A 17,986-nucleotide genomic window follows, 5' to 3' on the forward strand; every position below is an offset into this window, starting at 1 on the left:
ATATAGGAAGTCTCAATATTTTTAGTCACTTTTTTATATGCACTGTTTATAATGAAATGGTGGCATAGAGAATCCTAAATATCATGCTATGAAAAATCACTTGATTAGAATGGGTTATATTGAGAATGCAATAATTAAATATAGTTTCAGTTGACTTTCAGTAATATTTTTTCACTAAATCGATGACTAATAACATCTCATTCAGCTCCTTGGTTCCTTCATTTCCTTTCTTGTCAGTGGCGGAAATGGACAATAAAATGTTTCCATTTTCTCTCTACATAAGCTTGAACTTGTCTGGCTCTCATGCCCCTTGGGAAGAAGAGAATTCAGCCAGAGTGTAATGAAGTGGTTTGTCCGGGGGCTGAGTTGGAGGAGGAGGGAGAGCACGTTCCTCTGTCTCCTTCGGTTCCTGCTGGCTGTGCAGGCTGGAGCCAGAGCCAGGAGAGGCAGTAGGAAAGTCCAGGAGCATTTTGCAGAAAGTGCTCATTGCCGGGCACTTCCAGAGCTGGTGTGGCCATGCCCTCGTGGACGTCTGGGAATTGATTCTGTGTCCTCTTTTGACATGGTTGGCTACACGAGTCAGGGTGACCTCAGTGCTGGGTTGAGCTCTGACTCTGGGAAACTGGCCTCAGGACCATCTCCTTTCACCGTCTGCTCCTCATCTCCTTCCTGGACAGACAAATGAAGCCCCCTTGACAGCACGATGAGTAACAGCGGCTATAGTCAGCAGGCTGTTCATTCATTCAGCCCCCAAAGGGTTTCTTGGGTTTCACACTCAGTCCCCCAAAGGGTTTCTGCCTTGATGGCACTTACAGTCCAGTGGTGGAGACATGCATCGAACAGGTAATCACACGAATCATTAATTACAAGTCTGACACACGCTCCGGAATCAAATAGTGCCGTGAGCTATTGTGATAGGGTCCTCGCCAGGCTGCGTCCTGCTCAGCAGAGCAAATGGAAGAAGCTCAAGGCCACCCTAGAGAGACAGCATCGAGCCCAGGACTGGAAGTGCTCTAGACATTCAGAAAGTGTGTACACTTACGAGTGGCCATCAAGGATAAATTCCTGGGCCTGCAAGAACTTAATTGCTAAGATACAGCTCCCTGTGGAAATGGCCATCCCGGTGGCCCTGCAGCTGACCAGTACCTTTGCTTTTGCCATTTCAGGCACAGTTTGACATCGCGGTGGCCAGCGAGATCATGGCGGTGCTGGCCCTAACCGACAGCCTCAAGGACATGAAGGAGCGGCTGGGAAGAATGGTGGTGGCCAGTGACAAAAATGGGCAGCCCGTCACAGCAGAAGATTTGGTGAGTATGTCCATTTCAGGAGCTCCAGAGAGCTCACTGTCCCTGTTGTGATTAGGCAGATGAAGGTTTTCTTTCTCTTATCTACGTGCAGAATGGGAATTCAGATAATTTCTGCACACACATTCTTTCCCCTCACAAGTCTGTTTGTTTTATAGCTTCATAATGTTCTCACAGGCCTTGATAACATGCTTACAATTGGTTGCAACCAAAGCATGTGAGATTTCTTTCATAAGCTTTTCCCGATTCTTGCCAGTCCAGATCTCTGTTCTGCCTGGGGTGGGTTGTCCTGCAGCCCATGGCTTTTTAAAAAGTGTGATCTCTGCCTGCTATAAATTGATGGCGAGTGGCCTTTCAAAGGAGTAAGAAGAAAGTGGCTCCACCTTCACAGACGGGAGGATTAAATTCGTCTGGCACGTTTTGGGGCACCAACCTGCTCCCTGGCACCCTGGCTTGTTCCATTGTGGGCCGTAGTTTTGGGCTTCACATTATAAAGGGAGGTCTCCACCTCACTCAGTGTTCCTCCTCTAGCTCCCCTGTGAGGGGGCGACTCTTCACAGAGCTGTCATGGAGTCCTCACCGCCGCCTCCTTTAGTCCCAGTCTCATTTGCGCGCTAACCCTTTCCTTCTTCTAATGACCTTCTCTGTTGTTAACTTAAACCCATCAGCGGTGTACTTACTGCCTCTGTTTGTACATGTTTGTAAGGACTGCAGTAGGACATGTTCCTGTAGGACAGCCCTTGCTCCAGTTTCAGCTTACTTCCCACATCTTGAGTCACATATAACAATGGAATTAAAACGTACGCTGCCAACTGAAAAACAATTGTGGAAGGGGAAAGGCAAATTAATATTTTATTAATTCCAAAAGCTTAGGACATACTATGAATCCTTTGCCAACATGTCTTGATTACTTTTTGGCTGCTTTAGAAGAAATGAATCTGACTAACTTATTTCATAGGTCTTTGTCAAGTAAATTAAATAGATATGTTTATATCAGCAGCTCTGTGGAATGCTTAGTACAAAGCTTAAAGAGAAAACCCATGTTCAGCTTGCTGTAAAAGTACTGCTTTTCGAAAATTGTCAAGACCTTTACATTTCTATCTAAACTGACATATTGCTGTTTCTGTATAAATAGATTTCTCTGTATCCTATTAACTTTAAGTACCAATAAATATGTGACAGGAATAATATGAAACTGAAGCCTCAAATGTTATTTTCCCTAAACTTATTATTTTCTGTGTGATAAAAATCTTGGATCTGGAACAAACTTAGAGTTTGCTCTCCTTGGTTATCTTTTGTGTCTCTTTGCAAAAGTGCCTGATCTCTGCGGATTGCGCGTCACTGAGGGGGACTCTCAGAAGGTGGTCCACCGCGAAAAATTGAGAGGACTGTCGGCTTCTGTGCTCTCGGTTTGCCACCCTATAGCTTGTTTTTGACTTGGTCAAAAGAATCTATGTAATGCAGTGCATTGCATTAGGTGACCTCTGAAAGTTTCTTACAAGATGATTGATTCTGCCAGTCCCTGGAAGAATATGTCCGAGCTCTCCCCTCCATGGACTTGGGAAATGGACAGGTGACAAAGCTTACAGTGGGCATGATGGCCCCAGAGCTGCTCTCAGTGGTGACGTCATCATGGGTTTGACAATAGTCACTGTAAGAAGCAGAAAAGCTGAGATGTGGCAGGAAAACCGAGCAGGTGGTAACCCACCTAATGCAATCCAACAGAAACGTCCAGATTCTTGAGCTAGGTGGACCAGGACGTAGAAGCAAGGATAGTGTGCAGAAAAGCAAGCAAGCTGCTATTCTTCCACACGCTCTGTGTTATGAAAAGAGAACTGATTTCTTTGCTCCATTCCTGGCCAGCAGCTTTCGCCGTAGAACAGCTTAATATATTTATTATAGGTTCCATTTCTTGCAACGTGTATTTTGTACAATTAAGTAGAAAATAAATTGGGTTTCCTTATAAATCTTAAATGATGAAATATTATTTAAAAAATTGAAATTGATCACATAAGAGAAATGTAATATCATTGGTGATAGAAGAGGGAGGAAGTAGTAAACTATTGTCCTTGGGAGAGATGAAGAGTCTCTAGATTCTGCCCACTGGTTGGTTAAGAGCTGTTGCATGCTGTTTACTTTGTTCACAGCTACATTTACATGCATTTGCTCGTAGTACAGCCTCCCAATGACTGACTGGTTTGTTTTTACTTATTTTGGATATTCCTTATCTGATATATCACTTGCATATTTCTTCTTCCATTCAGCAGGTTGCCTTTTCATCTTGTTGATGAGTTTTCTTCCACTGTGCAGAAGCTTTTTTTTTAATGTTGTCTTCAAACCCATAGAATGTACAACACCCCAAGTAAACACTAATGTAAACTATGGGGGATAAAAAGAAGACGACAGACATTTGCTTAGACTTCCTCCCTCTTGTCTCTCTTCCTTCTCTCTTTTCCAGGAAAGGGGACTTAGAGGGAGGCCAGCCCAGAGCTCCCTGGGACTGGAAGGAGGCAGCCTCATTCTCTGCAGACAGAGCACGAGACAGAAAACAAGAAGCCTTTCAGGTGCTTCCATTTTGGAAGTGCTTTCTCTGTCTGGGATGAGAGCTTGAGAGACGGTGGGAACCCAGAATGGGTGCTTCTAGACAGTTCCCTCTACCTCTCTTCCTGCTGTCCCCGGAAATAGCTTTGTTCCAATTCTTTATCTCATTTCTTCGGGCAATAGTACAATCTCTGGTCATGAAAAAATAACGAGCATAATTGCCAGAAAACACGTGTAGGCGGACTGAAAGGTCTGCTCTCTGGCAACCCTCTCAAACGCCCTCAAGGAAGGCTTTGAAAGAGTCAGTGCTGCCCCTGCGCCGGCGCTCCTCACGTCCTCCGTGGCTGACTCCGTTCAGGTGGCGAGAGGTGGCCGGAGGGGGCAGTGCTGGTCACGCGTAGCCCAGGGTGAGAGCCGCCTGTGGGTGCCCACCTACGGGACAGGCTGGTGAGAAACAGATCATCTTTTGTCAGTCATGTGTTGCTTTTGTCTTTGTGGGAGAAAATATTTTTTTAATTTATTTTCAATTATAGCTGACATATAGTATTATATTAGTTTCAGGTGTACAACGTAGTGATTCAACATTTACATACCTTGTGATCACTACACTACAATAAGTCTAGTAACCATCTGTCGTTGTACATAGTGATTACGTTATTATTGACTCTCTTCCTTATGCTGTACATTACATCACCGTGACTTATTTTTGTAACTGGAAGTTCATACTTGTTTTTTTATATATATTTTTTTTCTTCACTGATTTTAGAGAGAGAGGAAGGAAGAAGGAGGGAGAGATAGAAACATCGATGAGAGAGAACATCGATTTGCTGCCTCCTGCATGCCCCCCACTGGGGATTTGGCCCACAACCTGGGTATGTGCCCTGACTGGGAATTGAACCAGCAACCTCTTGGTGCATGGATCGATGCTCAACCACTGAGCCACACTGGCCAAGTAGAAGGTGTACTTTTTAAATCCCTTTTTCCACCCAACCCTCCAGCCCCCTTCTGTCTGGCAGCCATCAGTTTTTTCACTGAACCTATGAGTTTGTTTCTGTTTTGTTTTGTTTTTTTAGACTCCACGTATAACTGAAATCACATGGTATCTTTCTTTCTCTATCTGACTTACTTTACTTACCACTGATAGATCCCTCCATTTTGTTGCAAATGGCAAGATTTCTTCCTTTCTTATGGCTGAGTAACATTCCATTATGTTACATGTACCTTATCTCCTCTATCCATTCATCCATCAATGGCGCCTACATTGCTTCCATATTTCGGCTGTTACTGGTAATGCAGCAGTGAACAGAGGGTGCATATATCTTTTTGAATTATTGTTTTCTTTTTTTTTTTTTTTTCCTCACCAGAGGACATTTTTCCATTTTTTGTTCAGGTAGAGTGGGAGGGAGAGAGAGGAACAGAGAGAGAGAGAGAAAAACATCGATGTGAAAGGAACACATCAAGTGGCTGCCACCCGCACAACCGACCAGGGCCGGGGACAAACTGCAACCGAGGTACGTGCCCTTAGCGGGAACCGAACCCGGGTCTCTCAGGACCGCAGGCCGACGCTCCAACCGCTGAGCCAAACCGGCCAAGGCTCTTTTTTTTTTTTTTAGATAAATACTGAGGAGTGGAATTGCTGGGTCATATGGTAGCTCTATTTTTAATTTTTTTAAGAATGTCCACTGTTTTCCTCAGTGGCTGCACTAGTTTACATTCCCACCAACAGTGCACGAGGTTCCCTTTTCTCCACATTTACGCCAACACTTGTTATTTGTTGTTGTTGTTGTTTTTTGGGTAATAAGCATTTTGACCCATGTGAGGTAATATCTGGTGGTTTTGGTTTGCATTTCCCTGGTATTTAGTGATGCTGAATATTTTTTCATGTGTCTGTTGGCCACATATATGTCTTCTTTGAGAAATGTCTGTTCAAGACCTTTGTTTTTTGATGTTGAGCTGTATTTTACATATTTTGGATATTCCTTTTCTGGTATATCATTTACAGATATCTTCTCCCATTCAGCAGGTTGCCTTTTCATCTTGTTGGTGACTTTTCTTCCACTGTGCAGCATTGTTGTTTTTTTTTAATGTAATCCTATTTCTTTATTTTTTCTTCTGTTGCCCTTGCCTAAGGAGACATATCAAAAAAAACAAAAAAATTTTAAGAGCTATGTCAAAGAGTTTACTGCCTATATTTTCTTCCGGGAGCTTGATGGTTTCGGGTCTTAAATGCTGTAATCCATTTGAGTTGTTTTTGTATATGGCATAAGAAAGTAGTCTGGTTTTATCTTTTTGCCTGTATCTGTCCAATTTTCCCAACACCATTGAATAGACTGTCTTTACCTTATTGTATGTTCTTATTTCCTTTGTCATAGGTTAATTGACTGTATAAGCTTAGGTTTTTATGTCCGGGTTCTCTATTCTGTCCAACTGAGCTAGGTGTCTGTGCCAGTGCCATGCCATTTTGATTACCATAGCTCTATAGAATAGTTTGAAATCAGGGAACATCATACCTCTAGCTCTGTTTTTTTTTCCTCAGAATTGCTGTGGCTATTCAGGTTGTTGTGGTTTCATATAAATTTTAGGATTATTTGTTATAGTTCTTTGAAAAAAAAATGCCATTGATATTTTGATAGAGATTGAATAACTGTTGTGGGTTTTTTTTTTCTCTCTCCTTTAGGGGGTGACAGGTGCTTTGACAGTTTTGATGAAAGATGCAATAAAACCAAATCTGATGCAGACCCTAGAAGTAAGTGATTTTCTTTTTATAGAAATTGTCAGCAGTTTGCATTAATTGGATTGCTTGTGCAGCCTCATCCAGTGGGAGCATTTCCGGACAATGTGAGCCCACAGAGAGCATCAGAAGAACTTGGTCCTCCAAAAAAATTAAAAGTGTAGTTATAGATTCTTTAATATAATTTATAGCTTGGCTAATGTAGTACTATTTGACCAGAGTAGAAATTTAGAAAGTCGATTTCTTTCTAATGTCTCAGTAAGATGTGCTCTTTGCCTTTTTTTTTTTTTTTTTTAACTTAATCTCTTATAATAATTAGGTTTTGAGATAATTTTATTTTTGTTTTCCCTAAACAAAACACATAGTAGCCCTGGCCGGTTTGGCTCAGCGGTTAGAGCGTCGACCTGTGGTCCAGAGAGACCCGGGTTCGGTTCCCGCTAAGGGCACGTACCTCGGTTGCAGTTTGTCCCCGGCCCTGGTTGGTCGTGCGGGTGGCAGCCACTCGATGTGTCCCTTTCACATCGATGTTTCTCTCTCTCTCTCTCTACCTCCCATTCTATCTGAACAAAAAGTGGAAAAATGTCCTCGGGTGAGGATGAAAAAAAAAAAAAAGAAAAACACATAGTAAATGCTGAGAAATGTTTTCCAGGAGAGAATGCTGTACCCTGCTTTTGTAAGAATGTTGTTTTTGTATATGACTTTCCTGCTCTTAATCTTTATTGAACTTAAATTTCCTCATCAAAATATCTCTGTTTTCATCCAGGTTTTTAGTCACTGGTCTTGCTTATGTGATGTAGTAATTGTCTAATTACCTCCTCCTAGCTAAGGAGAGCCCAGGATTTGGGTGCAGACAAGGAGATAGTATCTGGGTTGGGTTGGCAAAGAGACACGTGGGAGGGTGGGGGTGAGGGCCTGGGAGACAGTGGTGTGCTGGTGTTTTAACAGCCAGCTCTCTGGGGTGAAAATGCCTGATTTGTGGCATTTGCCAATTTCCATAGTGTAAATGTTCCTGGGAGGGCCAATTTCTCACAATGGCCAGTTTCTGGCTTCCTTCCAGATGTCACTGAACAATGGAGTTGGGAGGAAATGCATACCATCAGTGGTGCAAACCTGCTTGTCCCCAAGCTGTAATGGGACAAAGGGAGGTGGAGGTGACCCAAGGGCAAGCATGTCAGGGAAGACATTGCAGAAAGACAAGCGGCATATCCGTTCATCTGTTCATGTTTTCAGCTGACATAAAGCTGAGTTTGAATGTTCATTCTGCCATTTACTAACTGTGACCTTGGGTGAGTGTTGTAATAATTTCATTCCCTTTTTCTCTCATGTAAAATGGTGAGAGTCCCAACAACTAACCTAACAGGGTTATTATGGAGATTTACTATCTATTGAACACGCAACCCAGGCTGCTCTTTACGGTGCTTGGACACAGCAGTGAACACCAAAGCCCTGCCCTCTTGGAACCAGCACTCCGTGGGGGAGCCAGACCAGACAGAGAGAAAGCAACACGTAGCCTGCCAACGGGTGGCACGGACTAGAGGGAATGATGTGGGTGTGTGATGTGTCTGAGGAGGTGACACGGACAGGTGTGAGTAACCCGAGAGAGAGCCGCAGGTGTGTGTGGAGGAAGAGCTCCCGGCACAGGGTGACGTGCAGTGCAAAGGCCCTTGCAGGAATGTGCTGTGCGATGGAAGGGCTCCAGCAGAGAGCAAGAATCACAGTGCAAGGCAGCAGACAGACGTGGGGGCCAGAGAGAGCTGGAAGGTCCCGTGAGGGTGCACTGTGCAGCGTCCCCCGAGCCAGGGAAGGGAGATCGGAAGCACCACCTAGGCCTCTTGCTCCTGTAGCTCCTGACTTCCTCCTCCGGCTCGTTCCATCAGCGTGCAAACAGGCTCTGATGTGAGCTATCCTAAACACTTCGCAAACTCTCCCGTGACCCTGTGTGCCCTCCCAGTCGGACGTGACCGTCTGTAACTGGGCTCCACTTAGTCACCCGACACTCTCCTCAGTGACTTCAGCCTGACCGTAGTTTCCGCCTCTGCTGACCGACTGCTCCTGTCAAGGTCGGCTGTCCCTCCGTGTGACCAAGTCTTCGTTTCTCTGTCCTTACCTATGTGACCGCTCAGTGGGATTCGACAGCTAATGTCTCTTCCTTCTGGCTTCTGTGACACCTTGCTCTCCTGGACGCTCCTGGTGGCGTCTCCTCCATCTCCTTTGCTGGCTTCTCGGCCCTAAATGTCAGGGCCTGAGCCCTCACTCTTCCGCTGTCCTTTCCCCCACTGTCAGCCATGCGATGACCCCAAACTCTGGTTCTGAATCTCCTGACCTCAGAGTTTCAGACTTGGAGGTAGTTACCAAGAGCCACTTGGGCAGGTAAAAGGCATTTTCAAACTTAATAATGAAGATCTTTGATTCCCAACCACCTCCTACTTCCTCCCCACTTGCTCCTTCCCCCAAACCCAGTCAGTGAGTGTTTCAAGCCAAAAACTCAGAGATCTTCCCGGAGGCCCCCTCCCCTCCCCCACCTTGCCCCCACCACAGCCTCCCAGCTGGCCTCGCCTGTCCCACGCTTTCATTCAGTGCCTTCCTCCGCTCAGCAGCCCTAAAACCTAACCCAGTTCCTGTTGCCCTCCTGCTTAGAATTCTTGGGTGTTTACCCACCACCCCGCTCTGGCCTCACAGGATCTGACCATCCCCCCTGCCCCTGCCCTGGCCTGTCCCCTCCCCGCTCCCTGCCCAGGCCCGCTCTGAGCAGACACCAGTGCCCAGACGCTCCTGGTCTTCGTCGACGCCTTTTTCCTCAGGTCTCATGTCATTTCAGCAGCACCTCCGCGGTCATTCTTTCCTGTCACCCTCTTGTCATGCTCTGTGGCACAGAGTAGTATCTGAGAGTTCCTGTCGCCTTGTTTGTTCGCTGAATCTCCCCTCCCAGCAGGAGGCAGGACCTTCCTGTCCTGTCCTGTCCTGTCTTGTTCGCCATCTATCCGGAGCTCCCCCGGACAGCTCCTCCCATGTACAGTAATACCTGTTGAGTAATTAAATATATACGTACTATTTTCACTACATGGCTCCTAAAAATACATATGTGTTAAATACATAAGTGAATGAATAAGAAATACATATATAGAGACATGACACTGCTTCCTCGTAACACTTTCCCCTAAAAAATTAACACATTTAGGAATAACCAGTGTGTTTTACATAATGATCTTTCTTAAAATAAAAAGTACTTTCACCTTTAATGTATATCCCATTCTAAAGCCAGATTTCCGTTTAGTGAAGGAATTAGTGGGCTGGGCTGCTCCTAAACAATTCTCACATATGTATCTATTTTTTTATTTTAGACTGGCCATTTTGTCATTACTTGAACAGACAATAGGCATTGTTTAAAAATTAAACACAGCAGTCAGTTAGAATATCTGCACGTATGAACTCTGCCAGCTGAGTCCCCTAAATATTCATTTTAAATTAACCTGGCTAATCAGTGGCACTAGGAGTCTAAGTCGGTATATAAGCTAAAGATCTCTGGCCAGTGTACAGACTGTGCTTTTGTGCTCATTTTGAATGTACTTGACTGTTAGGTCCTTAGGGGTTATCTTGGGTTGCATTCCTACAAGTGACCAGTCCACACACTTGAATCACTGGAAAGACTTAAAGGTATTATACCAGGTTCCACCCCGGACAAGTGAGCCAGAATGTCTGGGGTTAAGGCCCAGGTGCCCCTGATGATTTCCCTGTGGAAGACTGAATCAACAAGAGAGAGAAATGGAGAGGTCCAAGCATTATACCATGGGTCAGGACACACTTATTTGCTAGAGTGTGCTGTCCAGTATGGTAGCCACTGGTCACACATGGTTATTTCTGTCTAAATTATTTCAAATAAAATTTACAACTCAGTTCTGCAGTCATACCAGCTGCATTTCTAGAAAGAAAGAAAGATGATAGATAGATTAGATAGATAGACAGATAGATGTAGATAGATAGATAGATAGATAGATAGATAGATAATTTTTTTTAGTTTTACTAGCTACATTTTAAGTGGATGGTGCAGATACAGAATATTTTCAGCGTGGCACAGTGTTCTTTTAGACAAGGCTCTTTTAGGGCTCTGGGTAATTGAACTGTTAATCTTATGAAATGTTTGAAAAGTCCATTATGGAGAATATCTATAGCTTTGTCATCATGAGAAACCAAGGTAGTTCCTGCATTACTTTTCTAAGTGTTCTGTATATAAAGTAAAATACCAGACTCATGATAGATAGTTTTATATCTTTGGATTCATCATGGGATTTCTTAGACAAACTATTTAACTGTGCACTGTATCGTGTAGCTGTAAGCTCAGTTGAGTATGTGAGCATATGTGTCTGTTTGAATGTCTGACAAAGATAATGTACACATTTTTTCATTCAAACTCCATACTGGGACTTCCAAAACCAGGGCTCCAATACCGCCCTAGTGATTAACACACTGTGTGGCCTTTAACTTTAAATGAAAATTAAAATGCTGCTGATCTAGTCCTTAGAGTGGTTATATCAGGATCAGTGGTGTGTTTATGCTGATCCAGCCATGCCTGTCTGTCACCTGTCCTCCTTGGAGACCAGTGCCCAGTGCTTCTCAGATGGCCATGGTCAGGGCTGCAATGTGTCAAGGAGAGAGGGCAGCTGCCCACCCAGGGATGGAGCCTGTGACCTCGTCCTCACGAAATGTTTCCCAGCTCCGCTAGCCTACTCAGACAGCCCCCTGCTAGGAATGGCAAGGTTAGGAGGTGATGGAGACTGTGTCCTTCAAACAGTATTTTCTTCAGAGCACTTGCAAGGTTTATCTGGATAGAAGTGAGAAATCAGACATAGGTAGACGGGAGATCTAGACACTAAACCTATATGTATCCATAAAAGCGTGTGTGGGTTTCATAGTCCCGGCCTCATTTCTGCATACATGTGTGTGACCTTATCAGGACTTGTAATTGACCCTCCTGAGGACTTGAGAGGAAAAGTAAATAGAGACTCACAGAGTGGCTTTGATGAGCTCTTTTACGTTTTGAGAGATGACTTTTCTCTCACTTCTTTCTTCCTGCTTTTGTTCCGCTTTCTCGAGTTGGAAGCATGGTCAGCCAGCAGCCCGTCGTGGTTCCTGGGACCTTTCCATGGCTCGCAGACCCCAATCCCGCACGTCACTCCCTGTCTTCCCCGCGGCAGGGACAGGACAACCTGTGTGCTCCCAGGCGGGGCCAAGGCCTCGGTGCACGGCCCCAGCAGCCCTGCTGGGCTCGGAAGCAAACCTGAGCACTCCGCGCGTGCGGACAGGCTTTTAGGCAGGGCCACGGCCTGCTCGCACTGCTGAAGGAAGAGTATAGAAATGGCATTAAAAATAAATGGATAAACAGACTTCTGTTCAAAGAATTAAAATGTAATGGTTATCAGATTTTTAACATGGCAGACAAACAGTGAGAAAGTCTTAAACAGAATTTTGAAAAACCAGGATGACAAGGTTATTGTTGTGAATATAAAAAGGTTATATTTCTTATTGCAAATACAACATCCTTATGTGGTTGACCTGCCGTGAATTAAATTGATTTTTATGCTGGCTTTAGATTTTTCTTGAACTGATTAATTTCTTAATGAGAAAAAATTTTAAATAAGACTCTTAGACCATCAGAGTCTAGTTCCATTTTTTAAAAAAATACAATGCAAAGTCATGTGAAATAAGGTAAAGCGTTTACTTCATGGTCATTGAGACAACTAACCCGGTGGCATATCAAAGTTATCGTACGAAATAACTGATTCTTAGCATTCTCTCCTTGGTTCAGCGTGACAGGCAGAAGAACACTGTTCTAGAATACATACAGAACTTGGACCTTTGAGAGAGTCGGGGTGTTTTAAGTTTCTTCGTGAGAATGTGTACATTAAATTTGCAGTATTAATAAAAGCAGGATGATTTAAGTGGATCTTCTCAATACCCAGCAGCCTGGCCCACCTTGTTTGCCCCAAATTGACCTTCCATTTGTCTTTGGGGTTTTTAATTTGTTCTCTGCTTCCGTAGGGGACGCCCGTGTTTGTGCATGCCGGCCCCTTTGCTAACATCGCCCATGGCAACTCTTCGGTGCTAGCTGATAAAATTGCCCTGAAACTGGTGGGGAAAGAAGGATTTGTAGGTAAGTCATTTCTTTCCATGCTGTTGTGGAATACTGAAGAAATCTGAAAGAGGATGCCTGGAGTAGTGACAGCCACACTGACTTGACATGCATTCTGTTAGACCCACCTTTCGTAGAGGGTCTCGGAACTGGACAAGCTCTATGGTCTCAGCTCCCAGAGTGAAGTGATGTTGTGATCGAACCATCAGTGGTGATGTCACATACATGTGGGTTTGAGTAAGCTCTGGTATTGCTGGCTGAGAGACCTTGCCACATTGTAATGACCTCTGAGCCTGTTTTCTGTAAAGTGGTGATCACAATATTGTGGTTCTTACAGCAGTGGTTCTCAACCTTCCTGATGCCGTGACCCTTTAATACAGTTCCTCATGTTGTGCTGACCCCCAACCATAAAATTATTTTCGTTGTTACTTCATCACTGTAATTTTGCTACTGTTATGTCTTAGGCGACCCCAAAGGGGTCGTGACCCACAGGCTGAGAACCGCTGCCTTACAGTTATGGAAACGAAATGAGATCATTCATCCAGTAAATACTGAGAACTGCCATTTGTAAGTAAGGATGCGGCCTAGAGCTGGGCTGCAGTGGTGAGCAGAACAAACGTACCCCTGCCTCTGGGAGCGTCCTGTCTGGTGGTGTACATCATTTAACAGGAGAACGTGCTCTTCAGTGTTCGCCATTACCAGGAGTAATAGTACTACTGATAACTGAAAATCAAATCGAACCTGAGTGTGTCTTTTGTGAACCTGAGCCCTACACTTGGGAATGTTAACTGGCAGAACTTCAAATTGTTACTGCCGTCAAGCTCTCCTTTGTGGCACCTGTTTCTCTTGGGCTTTAGTTGGCTATTTCAGCCGGCAGGGGGTGGGGGGGTGGATCTGCCCTGGAGTGGGCACAGTCAGTGCCAGATGCCACCCATGACAGTGAGGCTGTGACAAAACAAAAGGCAAACAAACAAGCAGGGATTCGTGGAGTGACAAATTGATTTGACACTGAGGCGTCACACTGCAGACCTTCGACACCGCAGGTCACTTCCACGTCCACAGAAGTGCCCGTAACCATCGCGTCCAGCAGTTGCTTCTTTCCCAGCAGCCAGCAGCCTGTGTCAAAAGAACTGAGCTGTGCACTTTTACACTCAGCCATTACGAGGTTCATTCAGGGCTGTTGAGTCTGCTTCAGGAATTTCTTAGTCGCACAGTCCGGAGCAGATGGGGGTGTATATAGCTCATTCCTTAAAGGTCTGCTAGACAGCTCTCATGTGCTTTGCTTCTCCGGTACCAAGTTCACTATGAGAGTGGCTAGACCTGCTGGCTAAATGGAGTTGCTCAATTGATCATGGCATAATTGTAGAGCTAATGGACCAGGAGGCCGGGTACAGGCGGGCACTGGAAAGCTGGTGCTTTGTGAAGTGGTGGTCCTAATGCATTCACTCCACAAATAAAAGAGCTTCTAGAAGAAAGCACTCCATCTTATGCTGACAGAGCTCCCTACCTCTGTATCCATCCTTACTTTGTCGATGCAAAGCATCTTCAAAGGTATATGCGGCTGATGTATGCAGAGCATACCAGCTCTCTGTGTGACCTTGGACGAACCACCCTCTTCCAGCCACGGCCCCTCCTCGGCAGAAGCCCTCTGGGAAGTATCCCTTTTATGCAGTCCTGCTTCCACACCTGGTCTCCAGGCACCACATACTGACCTCTGACGACCTCCGGTGGGAGTGCAGCGGTGCCTCTCACACGCCCTCTGTTCTGCTGGGGGCTGTTCTGGCCTGAACACTTCTCTTCGCACCCCCGTCCACCACCGTGCCCCCTCCAGGGCCTCTGAAGCCTCCCTCACCAGCTCGAGGACGGGAGGAGCGCACCCTTCCCACTGGGGCAGGGCCTTGGGGCTCCTCGTGTGGACAGTTCCCTTTAAGACATCCTTTCCTTGCTTCTGACCTCGCCAGCCCTTTTGAAACCTTAAGGTAGCTATTGGGCTAATGAATGCAAAAACTTATTTTCAAACAATTTCTTTGCCAATAAGCAAGTGACACCATTTTGGAGCCTCAAAAAAAAGTGAAACCCAAAGAGCCCCGTTTTAACATCCTTTTACAGAAGTCAAATGCAGTGTCGTACGTTTATCTGAAGCCTGGGGAGGAGCTTATGTCCTTAGAAAGTTATTGTTTCTAGGAGACTGTCTCGCTTAAGATATAAAAAGCTCAAACTCAAAACAAAAAGATAAATTGGGTTACATTTAAAAAAAATTATGTATGATAAAAGATACAAGTTTAAAAAATAAGTGACAGATTGAAAGAAATCATTTACAAGGATAATAGACAAATGAACAGCATTCAGAATGTACCTGGGTGGCAAAAGTAGGTTCATTGTTGTGAGTATGGGAAACACAGAATCAATTCTTACATTATTATTTTATTATTGTATTATTTATTAGTATTACAAGTGTAAGCCTACCTTTGCCCATTCCTGTATAAACAATGAAGGGCTACAGATTAATAAGAAAAAAAAAGTAATCCAATAGAAAATGGGCAACAAATTTGAAAAGGTAGTTCACAGAAGAAGAGCAATCTGGCAGCATTTCTGTGTAACACTTAGGAAGAGAAAGTGATCTAGCAACTTTGCGTCTCTGTAACACCCAGAAAAGAAATAATTGAAAATGTATTTAGAACTTTGAAATAATTTACCTCCAGACATATTTATTGAGCTTCTGCTATATGTCAAGTAATAGATGGTGGGAGCCGGGAACTGAAGATGATGAAGATGCGTTTCCCAGCCCACAGTCATTTATAATGGGGAGTGAGAGACAGGCCTGTAAGCAGAATCTCAAGCTGATGAGTCCGATGCACTTAGGAGATTAAGGACCATATCGATTAACTAAGAACCGTAAGAGATGATGGGCATCTCTTAGATAGAATTTGCTCCACACTGCTGGTTTAATCTAGTTTTTTGTTCCATCCCAACACACACAAGGAATTATTTTGTCTACTCTGCAATAATTACTCAAAGGTAATGGACTCAACATTCCATTTAGACTTAAAACAGAGTAAAGTTTATTTAATTAATTGCAGAAATTCGTCAGACTAGAGCGAAACACTTCTTGAGAATCTGGGGAAGTGCCATGGTCACTGTGATTTCTGTTTCTACTTCTCAGTCAGCCGTCCTCAGGGGAATGCACTCGACTTCATTTACTGCTGTCAAGGCAAAACACTGCTTTGGCACCGAACCCCAATCATGTTATTTTTAAGAAAAGAAAGAAAAGAATAACAGCACTGAGTTCCTAGGTTATTAAAACTTATCTCATATTTAAACTATTTGTAGGGATTTTAAACTTACATATGAACCTCAGTTTTTTGGGGTTTTTTGTTTGTTTTTTAACATACACCTTTAACTTTTTCATTGTCATTTAAAGCTTGATTTTATAAAATACAAAAAGACATTAAGAGTTCTGTATTACTGGCATTTAAACAGCAGAAATAGGGTCAGCTTTATAAGTGTAAATTATATGCATTAAAGTCAAATAACTGGATTTTTTCAATATGGAAACTATACAAGTGAAATAGATGGCAAAAGGACCTTCTAGGAATATTTTATTATTGTGAAGTATCAGTTACTTTAGGACTAAACAAGATTCCGAATATTCAGACTTCTTTTGCTGTTTCACATTTACTTATACTCTGGTTTAGGAAGGCATTTACCTTTATAGCAGAAGTTTTCCATGTCCAGTTTCCACCTTCAAAGGAACTGACATTACAGTTCCTTTGTAACCTGCTGTTTTCCCTCGAACCGTGTGCAGTACGTGACGTCAACCCTGTGGGAAGCTACACAGGTACCAGAAAATGGCCTAGCATGCAGTTCAGTCAGGTACAGCGTCAAGTTTTCCCGTCTACAAATTACTCAGTGAAATAAGACGTGAACTACAGTTGCCTTGTTTCAGGAAACACATCTGAGAGTTCCGTGATTGCTCTCGCTCTCCTCAGTCATGGGCAGGGGTGTTCTAGGCCACCTGCTGTTTACTTTGTGGACTGTGCTAGTGACAGCACAGACGGACTTGGTTCGGAATTGGTAATGAACTGTGGTCCCGACTCTTCCCACTTTCAGGTACAGTGAACAAGAAACTTCCATCAGTGACAGAAATGTCACTGGAGCTGTGATCTGTCTGATCACTGGGTGGGTTTCACCTTGGATAGCGCTCTGAGACTTTCCTCTAGGAGTACCGTCGCCTGTGGCAGTCCTGTCACACTCGCCTCAAACTGCCATCTCTGGAGGGCCCCCCCCCCCCACTTTCCGTGTTCGAGATGACTGCCACCTTTCTGCACTGAGCGCCTGTATAACCAGTCTCAGTTGTCCCACCACATTGTTTGGGTGTTCCGTGAGGTCAGACCAGTGGTGACGAGCAGGGTGAGTCCATATTTCTGCACCCGAGGAAAGGTTTCAGCTGGATAATTGCCACACCGATAGAAATGCCGTTAATACCGCCCTGGCTGGTTTGGCTCAGTGGTTAGAGCGTCGGCCTGCGGTCCAGAGAGACCCTGGTTCGGTTCCCGCTAAGGGCACGTACCTCGGTTGCAGTTTGTCCCCGGCCCCTGTTGGGTCATGTGGGTGGCAGCCACTCGATGTGTCCCTTTCACGTCAATGTTTCTCTTCCTCTCTCTCCCTCCCACTCTATCTGAACAAAAAATGGAAAAATGTCGTCAGGTGAGGATAAAAAAAAAATGCTGTTGATACCAAATGAGAAGAACTCGGCCACAGTGTCGGCGCTCCCGTGCGGGGTGATGCCCGCTCCCGGGCCAGCTGCCATGCCGTGGCCAGGCCCACAGCCACGGGGCACACGGCCACCCGGGGCTCACAGCAGCTCCTGCCACTCGTTTCAAAAGAAATGACCAGACCTTAGTTTTTAAAAGTTATTTTCTGTCCCCTTAATTTGGTTTTGATTCCAGTTTTGAATGAATACCTGACCTTCTCTCTGGAGTGCAGCCACGTTTGCATAGCCAGGGGTTTCTTAGCCGATGCCCGCCACCACCCCCTCCCACTATTAAATGCATAACTATAGGAGTATATATGCTTTAAAAAAAAAAAAAAAACAGAGAAAAGCTCCATAATTCTCATTAGATTTTCAAAAGGCATTTCTGACTTTAAAAAGATGAAGGACCGGGGTCTACAGCTCATGGCCCAATGACGTGGCATGCCGTTTAACCCCACGCTCTTGGTGAGCCGTGTGAAGGTGTGGTGCCTTTCCATTTGCCATCCACACTGGACGTTAGCACTCGGCCG

The 17,986-nt window shown here is 44.6% G+C and overlaps 1 protein-coding gene and 1 pseudogene across 3 annotated transcripts in view; one reads left to right on the forward strand and one right to left on the reverse strand.

Annotated features, from left to right (window-relative positions):
* MTHFD1L (methylenetetrahydrofolate dehydrogenase (NADP+ dependent) 1 like) overlaps nucleotides 1–17,986 on the forward strand; it is a 191,257-nt gene that overhangs the window by 70,303 nt on the left and 102,968 nt on the right. For all 3 annotated transcript variants that reach the window (XM_036248192.1, XM_036248194.1, XM_036248193.1), the window contains 3 exons: nucleotides 1,167–1,307; nucleotides 6,523–6,591; nucleotides 12,613–12,724. In XM_036248192.1, the coding sequence (XP_036104085.1) occupies nucleotides 1,167–1,307; nucleotides 6,523–6,591; nucleotides 12,613–12,724 (322 nt within the window). The remainder of the gene's footprint in view (nucleotides 1–1,166; nucleotides 1,308–6,522; nucleotides 6,592–12,612; nucleotides 12,725–17,986) is intronic.
* Nucleotides 16,646–17,513, reverse strand: LOC118621269 (annotated as a pseudogene).

Source organism: Molossus molossus, unplaced genomic scaffold (assembly GCF_014108415.1).
Source record: "Molossus molossus isolate mMolMol1 unplaced genomic scaffold, mMolMol1.p scaffold_m16_p_8, whole genome shotgun sequence".
Lineage (NCBI taxonomy): Eukaryota > Metazoa > Chordata > Mammalia > Chiroptera > Molossidae > Molossus > Molossus molossus.